The sequence below is a fragment of the Chiroxiphia lanceolata genome, chromosome 8 (genome assembly GCF_009829145.1).
Source record: "Chiroxiphia lanceolata isolate bChiLan1 chromosome 8, bChiLan1.pri, whole genome shotgun sequence".
NCBI classification, from domain to species: domain Eukaryota; kingdom Metazoa; phylum Chordata; class Aves; order Passeriformes; family Pipridae; genus Chiroxiphia; species Chiroxiphia lanceolata.
Window position 1 is genome coordinate 35,698,491 of NC_045644.1, and position 15,155 is coordinate 35,713,645.

At 43.7% G+C, this 15,155-nt stretch overlaps 1 protein-coding gene across 19 annotated transcripts in view; it reads left to right on the forward strand.

The window, feature by feature from the left end:
* PCDH15 (protocadherin related 15) overlaps positions 1 to 15,155 on the forward strand; it is a 696,943-nt gene that overhangs the window by 395,895 nt on the left and 285,893 nt on the right. For all 19 annotated transcript variants that reach the window (XR_004358261.1, XM_032694780.1, XM_032694781.1 and 16 more), the window contains one exon: positions 2,224 to 2,342. Coding sequence is in view for 18 of the 19 variants with exons in the window: in XM_032694780.1 (XP_032550671.1) it covers positions 2,252 to 2,342 (91 nt within the window). In the remaining variant the exon portion in view is untranslated. The remainder of the gene's footprint in view (positions 1 to 2,223; positions 2,343 to 15,155) is intronic.

Consider the following 15,155-nt stretch of genomic DNA (forward strand, 5'->3'; position numbering starts at 1 on the left):
GAAAGGAGCTTGTAGTGAGGTGGGGGGAGTTTTGCCTCTTCTCCCAGATAGCAGGTGACAGGATGAGAGGAAATGGCCTCAAGTTGCACCAGGGCAGGCTTAGGTTGGGTATTATGGAAAAATTCTTCCTGGAAAGGGTTATAAAGCATTGGAACAGACTGACCAGGGCAGTGGTGGAGTCACTACCCCTAGAAGTGTTCAAAACCTATGTGGATGTGGCACCTGGGGACAAGGTTTAGTGGTGAACAGGGTGGTGCTGGTTGACAACTGGACCTGGGGATCTTGGGGATCTTTTCCAACCTTAGTGGTTCTGTGACTGATTCTCTGCTGGAGTTGGGGACAGAAAGGCAGGAGAAGTGTAAGGGGAAGAGAAGGAAGAGAGAGGGGAAGGAGAAAGAGGAGAGAGGAGGAAGGTGGGTGCTTCTTGTATGGCTTGAATCAATGAATTCTGAACCCCTGAGCTGCTGTGTCTGGTGGAAATAAAAACGAGCAGTGCCATGAGATCTGTGCCAGTGCCTCACTCAGACACAGGCTGCATCCCTCTTCAATGCCTAATATTAAAGTTTTTCCTGGAATTGCTGCCTGTTCCAACTGCCTGCAGAGACCTCCTGCTGCTGGACAGGGTGGGAATAGTCTGACCTGAGCAGAGATGGAGATTGGAAAAGCCCCTCTCCACCTTTAACCCCCAGATGAGAGAGGAGCAACATATGCAGTGTGGGATTTCAAGTGGTGTTTTGCTGCTCCCCTTTATTTTTACAGCTTTTGGAATAGTGAATGTTGGTATTAAAATCCAATGGAAGGCAAAAAGTCAACTGTGATCTGTGTCCTTTGCAAAGAAAAAGAGCTCTGCTTGCTGTGTAAGGGAGCCTCAGATCATAGGATAGAACCATTAAGGTTGGGAAAAACCTTGAGATCCCACCTATGTGAGATGTCCTGGAAGCAAGCAAACTATATGTGTGTGTATATATATATATTTGTATATCTGAAACAGATAGTGTCAACCACCTTCAATATTTAAGTAAGCATGGGCCACTCAGTCTGGTTTATTAGATTTCACTGCTTGCTTCCCTCATCCTTTTGAAAAAAACCCCCACAGATTTTCCTCCAAAACTCTGGATATACATATCTTGCTTTGCAAGATACAATTCATAATAAATTCAGCTCTTTGAGAAACTCTTGGCTTGTCCCTTGAAGCTATCACCTGTTTTTGTTGGAAGTGGAACTCCTGCTTCCCTGTGGCTTGGATAACTCTTTGAGAGTGATCTAAGAGGCTGTTTTTATGCCCTGAGTGGGTATTTCTGGGTGTTTGGGTGAATTCCATGCTGCCCAGACCTTTGTGTTTGCTGTGAGCTTGTGCAGGGAAACAGCACATCACTGGTGCCTGGCTGGGAGAGGATGGAATGTGGGAATGCCGGGTGAGGTGCTTTGCTTGGGAAAACTGACAGCACTTCAAGCCTCTTTATGCAACAGCTTGTTTTCTTATTGCTGAAAGTCTCTCTCCAGACAAGTCCATTGAATTTATCACAACCTTTTTTTTGAATTTGAAGGAATATTTTTAAATAATTTAATTCCAAAGCTACAGAAATATGCAAATTCTCTTTATTGGAGCCATAAACCAGAGCTTTAGAGAACTTCCTAATGCTACTCACTCTAAATATATCCTGGAGTTCAGCCAGACCTGTCTTGGCCAGTTTATTTTCCTAGTTTCGGGCATTTTTGGTAGTTTGTTGTTGTTTGTTTTTCCCATTTTCCTGGACACAAATCAACAGTGTCTCATTAAAGAAGACCATCTTTGGGGATCACTCATGTTTTTCCTGGGTGATGCCTTGGAATCCTGAGTCCCTCTGGACTTGTGGAACGCTGGTTTTAATCAGTGGAATTTCTCTGCTCCAGCTGCTTCTCCAAAGTGCTTTAAAGCAGAAGGCTAAAGCAGGAAGGATGGCATAAATACCTTATTGCATGGAAATTAGGGAAATCAGACCTGATTTAAGCAAGAAACTTGCATTTTCTCTCCTTGGAGGGCTGTGTGTGCATAGTTACCAAGTGAATGAGTGCCTGCATATGTATTGATGTTAATGGGGTTAACCTGGCTCATTTTCTGGTTTTATTGCAGAAACAGTGCCCTGGTCTTAGAGACTACACATCCCCTGGGAAGGAGTTTGTAATCACTCCCCCTGGTGCAGGTGGGTTGACTAATGTGGGGATCAAATCTCTCTCTTTCAGATCTGCCTCGAGTGAAGTGTGACAGAAAATGGTCCAGCAGCTTTGTCTCTGGCAATGGCTCTCCGTGGGGACTGCACTCACTGCTGTCCTGGCAGCTGCTCTGGCCCAGAATGATGAAGGTAGGCTTTGGGCTGAGGGGGGTGGAGCTGTGGGAGGGATGGGATGAGCCTGTGATAACATTTTAACCTGACATTTTTGATAGGAAAAAGTAGTTTGGTGGGAAAGAAAAGTTACAAGGAAGAAAGATCTGCGAACGTTTCACGGTTTCAACTTCTACTGATGATTTTATTTTACAAAGCTCTTGATCTACCAGGCAAGAGAAAAGCTTAAGTTATGATTAAATCGGTGTGAGACTTCAGCATAAAATTTTGTATTGTCTTAGTCATTGAACAAGCTTTAAGAAATTTTACTTTGCTTTGTTTGTAAATCAGCAGTCATGGTTGGAACAGGAGTTTGAGAGAATTATTAATGGGCTGTATATAGATCTGACCAAAAACTTGGGAAAAGATGCACAGTGAGGGTTTTCTGGAGAAACAAGAGTTCAGGAACCCTGAAACGTGGCACCAGTAGCTCATGTTCCTCCTCACAGAATTTTGGTTGAATTTAATTACAATATACCAGAAATGTGTTCTGCCAGCGATCCATAGTAATAAAAAAATTCCAGACCTAGAGAATTGACTAGAATTTATTGTTCTGAACAATTTATAGAAGTTGAAGGGCAAAGGCTGTCAGACTTGCTCTTAAATACTCTTAAGAGTAATGAGTGGGATAAGTAAAAACTGAGTATGGTTTCAGAGTGTCTGTAGTGAAGTTGCTCGTGCGTGGCACTTAAGCCCTCCATGTAAGTAAACTGTAATTGCTCACATTTATGATTTTTGTAGCTGGATTTTCTTTTAGAAGCCTTTATTTTGGCAGTTCTGAAAACACAGTAGTTTTGCTTTCATTAGAAATTGAAGCAGGATTGAAGGCTTTGCTTTGGTTTTTGCTATCGAGTCGAAAGTCTATTTTTCTTGCTCTACTAATTGCTCTCCAAATGTCCTTTTATTCCCTTCCATCCCCCAGCCCAACCCCACGTTACATTTGATGCCTGTGATGTCCAAGAGAGCTAATTTAATTTTCTCCCCTTTTCCAACCTGTCATTATCCCTGTCATTCCTGACACTGAAGTGGAGCGTTCGAGCTGCTCATATTTCAGATATTTGATCTGTGCCTGGCTACAATTAGCTTGCTTTTTAATCATTTATTGCAGCAGAGGAGTGGCACCGTTAGGCTTTGCAATATTGACCTTGGAGGTGGCTGTTTGAGGAGGGAAATGCTCTGTTTGATGGAGGAGAGGCTGCAGGGCAGTGGGATGTCCTCTGGCATGGGAATAAGATGTTGGGGGGGAAGCAAGATGATGGGGGGGCTCTGTCCCTTCTGGGATGAAACAAGACTACTCAGGGCAGGCTGAAAATCTAAAGCAACACTTTTTACTGTGATCTTACTTGTGCTCACACTGGTAACATAATGTTCATGCAAAAAGGCATCTTTGATGGAAATAAAATGGGGATTTTTGGTTGAATACCCATTTCTAGTTACAACTGAATGATGCTGAAGGGTGTGGAACACGTGGCAGGGATGCCCCAGCCAGGATGGTAACAGACAGTTTGATCTTCAGATCAGGAAAACTGATTTCAACAATTTTTGTTCCCTTCCACTTATATGACAAAATTCTGTGTTCATGTCTTTATCCCAAGGATATTCAGATCATACCCTTTTAGTTCCAGGTGATTCAGATGAAGGGAAAAATACTTATCCACACTTACATGTACATCTATAGTTAATTAATGTGACTGAAAACACAGCAACTTTCTTACTTAAAAGGGCTGTAAATATGTTGTTTGGGTGGCTTTTTTTTTTTTTTTTAGCCTGGCTTATGCCATTTTATTTATCACAAAACTTAGGTTTATCCTTGATAATGTTCTCTTCCATAGTCTGAGCAGAGGAGCTCTGCCTTTCACTGAAAATAAATTTGCTGCACGTAACCAAGAGCCTTGTTCCCTTTCTGGGGGGAACAGCTCAGAGATGCTGTTTCTTGAGGAACTTGCAGCACCCTGAGACAACCTGGTTTCCACCCCCCTCACACTGTGTTCAGGAAAGGGTAAACTGAGCTCAAAGGACTTCTAATCGATGCCCTAATTCTCTAATAGAGAAAAAGTGATCTGGAAATGGATTTAAGCCAAGGTGGGGTAGTGGTGACTCAGCAGATGCCACCCAGCAAACGAGGCAATGCTTACAGGAATAATTACTTTGAGGTATGTTTCTTGCAGCCAAAGAGAAAAACTCTGTTCAGTGCTGGGGCTGCCGGAGTTGTTCTAATGTGCAGGAACAACATTTGTAACCCAACGTGTAACATCAAAACCCCCCTGCTTTTAGCAAGTGCCATTTCCAACCGAGTGTTGTGGTTATTTTAACAGCAGAACGATCACGGGTACAAGCAGGAGAAAATCAATTATGGCACAATTGATAAGCTGTTTCTTTGCTTCCAGCACACAAATGCTCCATTTCCTGGTGGGAGCTGTGCATGTTGGCTCAGTTGCTCTTCTCTCTTACTGAATTTTGCACCATTAGCTCCTAATTTCTTTATTTCACCTGGTTTTTGCTTGACCACCCGAGTCATCAAACCTTCCCTACACCCATCAATTAATGATGTGACAAAGTAGCCTTAAAACTTTGGCAAAGACTACCTCTGAAATGGTGAGGCTGCTTTCTTCGGGGACTTATTAGTAGGCTTCCCCAGGAGCTCATTTATTTGTGATGAAATGCAAATACTTTCCATCTACTGCAGCCCCTTTTATTAAAAAACACCATCCCCCCCAAATTATTAAAAACCTCAATAATGTTGATCACTCTGTAGCAAAAGAAGTCTCAGTGTACTGGTGATGATCCCAGTCAGTGTTTAATTCCAATTATTTTAATAATAAATAAATTAAAGTTATTTTCTATAAATAAATTATATTTAATAAGAAATAATATTTGCGAATGATAATGCTAATAATTCTATTTTTATTATCATTATTTTGTATCACAGTTATTCTTTTGCTCAGTATTTGCCAGAATAAATGTTGGGCTTGTGGGTGGATGGGGAATAAGTGGGTGTTTTGTTTATGGTTGGTTGGTTTTGGTTTGGTTTTGGTTTTCTGAAAGGAGGAGATCGGGGTTTACAGTTCCTGCTCTTGTCTTTCTTCCAAGCAGAAGAAATGCTGCAAAGGTTTGGGTTTTTTTCATAATATTTTAGCTTAAGTAAAAGTAGAAATGTCAGTTGTAGCCTTGCAATATCTGAAATTAGGTCAGCTAAAATCTCTTTTATTTTTACAGTGCTACTCTATTGAATTCAGAGGCAAACTCTCAGACTAGAAAAAATCAGGGAGGAGGAAGGTGGAAACACAAGATCAAATTTTTCTCTTTTTTTCCCCCCTCTAATCTAATGTCTGTGCCTTGAAGAAACACTTTAGCAGCGATTTTTGGTCAGGAGAGAAGGCTGCTGAGTTAAAAAGCTGTCTGTGTGCATTTCATGCCACCCAAACCAATCCAACAACAATTATTTGACAATTAATGGACTTAATTGTCTTCAGCACCTAGGACATGCCTGCCAGGAAGGAGACAGATGTGAGCTTGGGGGTCCCACTAATTTATTCTTTACTCTTGAAAGGGATGAAAAAAAAAGGCAAAAATAATTCTGATCAGTTTTTAAAAACACAAGGGAGTGTGAAGGTCCCCCAACAGAAGTTGCAATGAATCTGTCACTGGGATTTTCAGAAGTATTTGCTGGGGTTGTGAATTGTGGGGCTCTGTTTCATACAGTGGCATCTTTGAAGGGTTTTTGAAGATTGTTGGGGCTGCTTTTCACTCCAGTTGACTTGTTTTGATCCTTTTTTTTACACATCAGTGAATAGGAGTTGAAGTCCTTTACGTTTCTCCTGAAGACTCTTAGCTGGAAAACAAGAATTCTGACAAGAATCGTGCATTAAATACACTCAGAGCTGAGATCACCTTAGTTCATATTATGTTATCTTGTAATGCAGGTGCAAATTTGGGTTGTGTTTTAGGGGGTTCCCTTGCCTTGAGGGGCAGGGAGGGAAAGGCTGGGCCTGCAGAGGCTGCTCGTGTTCCCCTGCACAGCTCAGTGTCTCCTGTCCCTTTCCATCCCCCTGCCAGGGACCTTTATCCCACCCTATCACATCCCATCCAGACCAGCAATACTGGAATTCCACGTGGGTTGGATACAGGGCTGGGAACCACTGAATCAGCTCAGTTGGAAAAGACTTTCCCCTCCCCTCTTTTTTTCCCCTCCCCTCCCCTCTTTTTTTCCCCTCCCCTCCCCTCTTTTTTTCCCCTCCCCTCCCCTCTTTTTTTCCCCTCCCCTCCCCTCTTTTTTTCCCCTCCCCTCCCCTCTTTTTTTCCCCTCCCCTCCCCTCTTTTCCCTCCCCTCCCCTTGAGTTGCCCTTGGAACACCAGTTGAGCCATTGACATCAGTGCTGTAAAAAGTGTCTGTCAGCGATGGCTCAGTGGTTTGGTTTCCTTCTGACCTCCTGGTTGGATCTTTTCTCCAAGGATAAGTCTGCAGGGGAAATATTTCCTGCTTGGAATACGTGTCAGCATTTTATTGCAGTCGAACTTACCATGGAGTTGGAGAGAAAAAAATAAAACACGACCTTATTCTGTTGAAATAGAAGATAGTTTTTTGTCTGAAGACCCTTCAGGGGCTGAATCAACATGGCTTGGTTTTGGGGGGGAATATAGGCTTGTCTGGGATAAAATCTATGATAGGGAGAAATTGAGGAAATAGCTGACTTCAGTGGGAATTGGTGGAAAAACATTAAATACCTGCTTTTTTTTTTTGTTTTCTTTTTCCCTGCTGTTTATCCTCCTGCCACTGAGAGAAAGGGAGTGAGGGGGTGACTGGTTTAAAAGCAAACTAAAGGCAAACCTTGTTAATATCAACAGGAAGGTTTTTTGGCCCTGGTACCAAAAGAGCAGAAACTCTTACTCCCAACTTCTTTTGCACATGGAAAAAAAAAAATCCCAGCCAAAAGGTTAGATGAACAACAAGAGCTCACTGAGTTTATTTTCCAGGTTAACATAACATAAAACTGTATCCTCATTGAATTCTTAAGCTGGAACTCAGGCTTTGCAAGGTCTGTGGGCCTGGCAGGGACAAACATCTTTTGCCCACTTCAGCACTTCAAAGGTGCTGAACTGATTGAGATTAAGTCCATCTGTAGTTAGTGTTGGCATCCAAAATGAAATGAATTGAGGCTAATCAGAGGATTTATTCATCTAAAAATGTATTGTATTTAATAAGTGTTAAGCAGACGTGTATTTTCATCAGAATGTAAGAAATAGCCATTTAAATGGTCTTTGCATTACCCTGAGTGGGAGATTCCTTTTTAAAAAAGGCTTTTTCTTCTGTGAAAAGCACAACTATCCACTTACACCAGCAGGACTCTTGAGGCATGAGCCCCTTCAGCTGTTTTCAGGGTCCCCTCTATTAGTTATCTGTCTTTTATTCAGTCTAACAGCGTCTCACACTACAAAAATTGAATAACTAAAGGGCCTTACAAATCACCTCAAGAGGCTGCTTTAGAAATAAAATAGTTTCAGACCTTGATGTATTACTGCTGGGCAGGAAATGAAGTCTGGAAAATGCATATTTGAATACCTGTAGCCCATTGATCATTCCCTGAGCCCAGCACTGTACTTATCCAGGGAGAGGAGAGAAATGCCAGCAGGTTCTTGCCTAAGGGAAAGTGTCTGTTCTTCGAAACAGGAGTAATTTGTTTGTTTTATGGACACTTGCTGCTTTAGGTTGGGAGCTCTGCAGTGACCCTAAAGGGCAAAGAGCTGCCCTTGATGTGTTTTGAGTGGGAGTTGAGCCACTGGTTCCTCTGAAGGGTTTAGTTCTTCAAAGTCTTAACTGATGGGCTGCCTTGAAGTGCCACCAGCAGTGCTCTGAGCCTGCAGGAGATCGATTTCCCTTTGGTGAGAGGTGAGTTATTCCTGAAATATGAGCACTGAAACAAGGTTCATCTCGGTTAATGTGCACATTTTAGTCCTGGGTCTCCTGGCAGAAGGGACCAAGTACCTGTGTCTTCCCTGTGGCAGAGCTGGGATGGATGAGGCAGGAAGCTCCTTGGTGAGGAAGAAAAAAATCCCAGATTCCAACAGCCTTGGAACTATCAGGCTGTGGGACCTAGCTAGGATTGAGCCTCTTCCAGGCACTGGCCTACCAAGTTCTTTATGCTGCAGAAATGCTGAAGGGATGGAGCAGCTCTGGGAGCAGCAAAGGCTGAGGGAGCTGGGGCTGTTCAGCCTCCAGAGCAGAGCCTGAGAGGGGCCCTCAGCCATGTCTGGAGGGGCTGCAGGGAGGGGGCAGAGGATGGAGCAGGCTCTGCTCGGGGGGGCCCAGCAATGGCACAGGAGGAACGGGCAGGAACTGATGCCCAGGAAGTTCCAGCTGGACAGGAGGAAGAACTTGTTGGCTGGGCAGTGCCCCAGCACTGAAGAGAGAGCAGAGAGGGGCTGGAGTGTCCTCCCTGGGGCTATTCCAGAGCTGTGTGGACACACTCCTGTGCCGTGTGCTCTGGGCTGGCCCTGCTGGAGCAGGGAGGTGGGACCAGATGCCCACTGTGGTCCTTCCCAGCCTGACCCATCCTGGGATTCTGTGATTGTTTGGTCCATGAGGTGTTGTGTGTTGGATTGCCTGGATGACATGATGTGAAGCATTGATGTGCTTTGATTCCTCGGGGACTTCAGTGTCCTGAGCCATCCCAGGTGGGAAGGCTGTGAGTAGTGAGCTGGTGCTTTTCCTCCAAGGAATGAGCGTCCTAAGGTGATGTTCACAGCTGGGAAGGGGAAAGCCTGATGCAGGGAAAGCAGAAAACCCTCATGAAAGCGCAGTGGCACAGCTTGTGTCCAGGGGAACTCACTGTGTGAGTGCCTTGGACTTTGATAGAGTAAACTACACCAGCAATGACAGTTCTGGGGCTGAGTGCCTACAAATCATTCAGAGCTGTGTCTGTGTGTTCAGGTGGGGGTTTAGAGCAGCTGAGTTTGTGTGTTGAGCAGAGCCACCCCTGTACTGGGCATTCCTTGTGCTTTCAGGGTGTAATGGCTGAAAGAGTCTTGAAGGGGGAGATATATCTGTGCAACTCTTGGACAATTTAGTCAGTGTTTTGACACAGAATTAGAGTAAGGAGATCCCGCTTTCTAGAATACTGTATTTGTCCTTATGGCCAGATCTCACAGAACAAATTCATCACTTCCTTAAAACTGACTCCTTTTAGCCCAGAGAGACACTGCACTAGTGTGAATAGGGCAGTGCTTTCCCAAGGGGGCAGATTTCCCCTCTGATCTGGGGGGAATGAGGTGGGATTTGTGACCATCACTGGGTACAGAGGTTATCCTGGAACTGCCCTATGTTTATTTTCCAGTAATGCTCTTCAGTCAGGAATTACACACATACATTTGGCATCTGTTCTAAGCAGCATGAAGACATTGGTGGCCCCAACATTCTTCTTCTGGTGTTCTCTTAAGCAGAAACACACTTGCAGATCAGTAGGGCCACTAGATCTAGTAATGAGGCAGCTCATATAAATTGACTGTTTTTCCTTACTAGGAAGTCCTGAAATGTAAACACTTTCACTTAATCAGGCTTTGAAATTGTTGTTGAAGAACAATAACTAGACTAGTCTGACTTTCAGAGAACTAACAAAGATGGACTACAAATGACAGCATTTAAAATATGTAAATGTGTCTCTCAATGGCATATTTTTCAGCTCTTGGTCCAGCAGTTATTTCCACCGCCTGCTCAATTTTTATTTTTATTGGCAATATTATGCTGACCTGCTTGTATTCGCAGATTCTGTTTGTAGCAGTAGTTTGGAAACACAGAATTCCTGCGTCCTGGAGACATGGGATGCCAGTAATCTTCCTTTTGCAGGCACAAGTGTGGCTGTAACAGCTGTTTGTGTCAACACAGAGGCTTTGAGCTCCCTGGGGTTGAGGTTGGTTTTAGGCAGCCTGCAAGCAGATGGGTTTCAATAAGTTTTCCACTGCATGATTAGTTGGGTTCTGCACCTAAATTACAGCTTAGAGAGGCAGCATTCATAGCACAAGTATTTTTTTCTTTGGCAAAGCTTGTTTTCCAGTCAACTCTTGTGTTTTCCTAAGTTGGAGCACTAGGCCTGGGAAGAGGGGGCTGAGCTGTTGGGAAGCCCCAAGGTTGCAGGTTCTCTCCTGTGGGCTCACGTGGCACACGGGAGGAATGGGAGGAGGGGAGAGTTGAAACACAGAGGTATTTTCTGAGTATAAACTTATATTTCCAAAATCTAAGAATGTACCCCTTTAAAGCCTCTTTTAAAGTCAGGGTGTGGGGAAAACCACCCTTTTGTTCCTTCCTCTTTCTCCAGGCTGTTCCCCCCTTCCTGCTGGCTGGGAATTCTGGTGAACATTCTCTTTCATGCTCAGTCTTGTGTAAATACCCATTTCTGTCTCTTATCCTTGGGGTTTCCCGTTCTGCCACTGAACCTTGTTGCCAGCTTGGCAAGCTGAATATTCCTTCTACTCCATTCCTTGCTGTCCCTCCCCCATCATAGTACTTTCCAAACCCTCATCTGCCTTCTCCTTGTCTTAGTCCAGCAGTAAGAATTATTTTCTGGATGCTCATTTGAGACTGTCACATGTTGACAAATAAACTGTGATAAACACTGCCTCCCTGTTGCTCTTGGCTTTCAGTTTAATCCATTTTTTATGAAAAATAGCTGTTTAAAACAAGGCACGGGAACTTCAGCTTGATAAAAACTTGATTTTGCATGATTTGATTTTCCTAGAACAAGAACTGACTCATGGCTGTGTCCTTCAGAGCACAGGTTTGGTGTGTTGGGAATGGCAGGTGTGGGTTTGGATCACTTCAAATGTCCAGTTTTGCTTCAGTTCAGTTAATTTATCTCTCAGGACTGGCATTTTTTAAGGGCATCAGTAACAAGCACAAGATTTCTGGTTTGTTATGTGGCAGAGGTGTGATTGAACAGTGGGTTATTGCAAGGACTCCTCCATCGGCAATTCCAGTTGTGAGGGGATGGGATTAAGACTTACTTGCCCATTCTTTCCTTCTTCCTGCTGGCTGGGAGTCTTGATGCACGTTTTCCTTGCTACTTCAATCCCCTTGGCCAGGTTGGACAGGGCTTGGAGCAACCTGGGCTAGTGGAAGGTGTCCCTGCCCATGGCACAGGTTGGAATGAGACGGGCTTTAAGGTCCCTTCCAGCTGTCCAACTGTTCTGTTATTCTGTAAACAGAAAGTTTTAAGTAATGAGTATAGAAAAAAATCAGTAATATTGTAATGAAGTTGTTCGGGGGGAAAAAAAGGAAGCATTACAGTTTTTCAGAGGAGATCTTGACTTTCTTGTTGATGGTGAGTATAAGCTCCTGCTTGGGAAGGTTTTAAGGGATCTGGGTTTTCCAGCACTTCCAGAAACTCTGAACTTCTGCAGGGGCTGAGTTCTGCCCAAGCCAGCAGCACTGGTGCTGTGCCCAGTCCTGGACCCTCAATAGGAGAGACCCGAAGGGGCTGGAGCAGCAGGAGCAGCTGAGGGAGCTGGGGGGGCTCAACCTGGAGCAAAGGAGGCTCAGGGGGGACCTTCTGGCTCTGCAAGTCCCTGACAGGAGGGGGGAGCCGGGGGGGGTCGGGCTCTGCTGCCAGGGAACAAGGGACAGGAGGAGAGGGAACGGCCTCCAGCTGTGCCAGGGGAGGCTCAGGTTGGCCAGGAGGAGGAATTTGTTGCTGGAAAGGGTGGTGAGGCCTTGGCAGGGGCTGCCCAGGGAGGTTTGGAGTGCCCATCCCTGGAGGTGTCCCAGGAAGGCCTGGCCGTGGCACTCAGCGCTCTGGGCTGGGGGACAAGGGGGGCATCGGGCACAGGGGGACTCCATGGGCTGGGAGAGCTTTTCCAGCCTCAGTGATCCCAGGATCTCTGCTGTTGTGTGTGCAGTGGGAGCAGCCTCCTGAGTTTGGGCAATAATCGTAAAGGATGAGCTCTCAGCTCATTTTAATGCATTCATTTTGCAGTAATCACTCCCAGATTAGGGCATCATTAGTGCTCAGCTGCTGTCTGTCATTAAACACAGATAGTGTTTTTCTTGACTGAAGCTCATGTAAACTCTGTCACTTGCTGGGGATTTATGTGGAACTCCCGCGGCAAGGAAATATCTGTGGATTTGAACCTAAACCCACAAACACAAAACAAATACTTCCCAACCATTTCCACAAATATTGTTGTAGTTTTTGAATGCCCAGGTGCCATCACTGGGTTTTCTCCCAGGCTAACACCCTCTCTCTCATCTCTTCTGAGGAATCTCTGTTGGAAGATAAGGATTTTTTTTTTTCTTTTTAGGTGGTGAAAGGAAAACTTTTGGGTAAGTGGAAAAAAGAAATAGAGGGGTTTAAAAGGAAATAAATTGAAGGTTCTTATTGAGTTAGGTTGGAAAAAATAGTAAGGAAAAAATCAGTCCCTTGCAGTATTTATTAGACAGTGTATTGAGGTGTGAGAGTCTTAAATTGGCAAAGAGATGAATAGCTGATGTATGGAGGCAGAAATCAAGTGTTTAAATAACTTCAAATTGTGGTGCTGCACCTACTGAAACCTGACTGCAAAGGGAAAGGGCTGGGGAGGTGAAGAAGGAACCAAAGGAGAGAAACTGTGTTCTTGAATTGAGTTAGAGATAAATGGGATTTCTCTGCAATTGAAGGCTGAATTCTAGTCTGAATTCTCCTAGAAAGCTGATTTTCACAGAAAGGTGGGGGTTGTGGTGTGAGTTCGTGTGTACCTACAATGTCACTTCAGTTTGCTTTTGTGAATTCAGTGGTGATGGACCACTTCTCACTTCTGGAACATCTTAGTGGGGTTTCAGTTCAATGTATTGCAAACTTCTTGGGCATCTTTAAAGACAGAGCAGGAAATCCCAGAATCATTTAGGCTGGAAAAGCTCTCCCAGCCCATGGAGTCCCCCCTGTGCCTGATACCCACCTTGTCCCCCAGCCCAGAGCACTGAGTGCCACAGCCAGGCCTTCCTTGGACACCTCCAGGGATGGGAACTCCAAACCTCCCTGGGCAGCCCCTGCCAGCACCTGACAAAATAGTTCACATTTGTTTGATCCTGTACCATAATATCTTAGCTTTAGTCTCTGATCTATAAGCTGCTGATTATTTTGCCTGCCATATTGATTCAACATTAAATACTTGATTATATGTCCCTTATAGCAGGTCAAACCCTACTCTGTGGTACCACCTCGAGAGAAAAACAAGTTATTTTCAAAATAATTATTTTTCCTCTTCATTTGTTAGAACGAACTCTTTGTATTCACTCAATTACACTGACAAGGGTTTCTCTTTGTAAGCTTATCTTGTTTTGGATCATCATCAGTTTGAGCAGCTCCATATAATCCTGTTAGGACCAAGTAGGTTCCCTGCCTTTGACTCCTGTTCCTTTTTATATCCTTAATGATATGACCTGCTGGGCAAGTCTGGCTTGAGACTGATTTCATGGTTTATTTCTAAGCAGAACTGCTTGAACTCGACTTGTTTGGTCCTAAAAAGGAACACAGACTTTAAGCACCTCGAGGTTCCCTCATTTAAAACTTGAATTCAATCCTCTGGATGGTCTGAGCTTTAAACCAAGATGTGTCTGGTTTGCCTTGGTATCCGTTTTCTTTGCAACCTGGTTGGTGCAGCCTGATTGTGTTTCTTGAGAAGTAGCTGGGCTTTTTGCAAATTCAAAATGGATAACACAGCACAACAATTAATTACTCAAAAATCATAGCAAGCTTTTAAGAACTTTCAGGAAAAAGGAGAAAAAAAAAAAGAGAATGGGCTGGTTTTTTCTTCCACACAGTGTAACTAATAATGATGCTGATTCACAGGGTTTCTGGTGATTATATCATTCTCTCTCCTCTTTTTTTCCCCATACAAACAATACATTTTATTATTGTTTTATTCCACTATTGTTAATAAATTTTACTCTTTGCTAAGTCTTCTTAACTCATCAGGCCTTTTGTTCCATAAAATGGTTGGGATCCACTGAAATCCACATAAATTATTATAAAGCTCAATGTGCTTCTGTGATTTTTGAGCCACTGGTAGGGACTGATTTGTTTAGTGTGGGAAGTTTCAGATACACAAATGAGAAACTTCAGCTCTGTTGCCCTTTCTTCAGTAGTTTGGCTTTTTTTTTTGTTATCCTTCCGAATTTCCCTTTACTGCTTTTTTATGGAAAAATTAATTGCAAAAATCTGGGCAGTGCATTTTCTAACTTTCTAACAATTTGAAGTTTTGGGGTTTTTTTAATATTTTGAGGGTAAACATAAAGTAGAAGCAGCATTTAATGGAGAGGGACTTTCCAAAAGTTACAGAACAAGGGAGAATGACCTTAAGCTGGAGTAGGGCAGGTTTAGCTTGGATATTACGAAGAAATTCCTGACTCTGAGGGTGGGGAGGCCCTGGCACAGGTTGCCCAGAGAAACTGTGGCTGCCCCTGGATCCCTGGAAGTGTCCAAGGCCAGGTTGGATGTGGCACATTCTGTGAGACAGAATCTGTCCCACGAGGGGTTATGGGGTTTTTTTGTGAGGGAAGAAAAAATTCCCTTGTACATCATTTGTTTTAGAACATGCCATGTATCTTCTCTCTTATATGGAACTGTAGGAAATTTTCATAGCCTTACATTTATTTCAGTAGCAGACATCAATCACTCAGATGTTATTTTACAGGCTTTGTTAATACAGGTTTTGTTTAGTTTCTCCTTGACTCAAATACCATGTTCTGTAAGATGTGTTTCTTATGAGTCACTTGCAAAGTATGTTTGTCCTGATAGGAAATCATTCCAGTTCAATTAAATGGGGCAT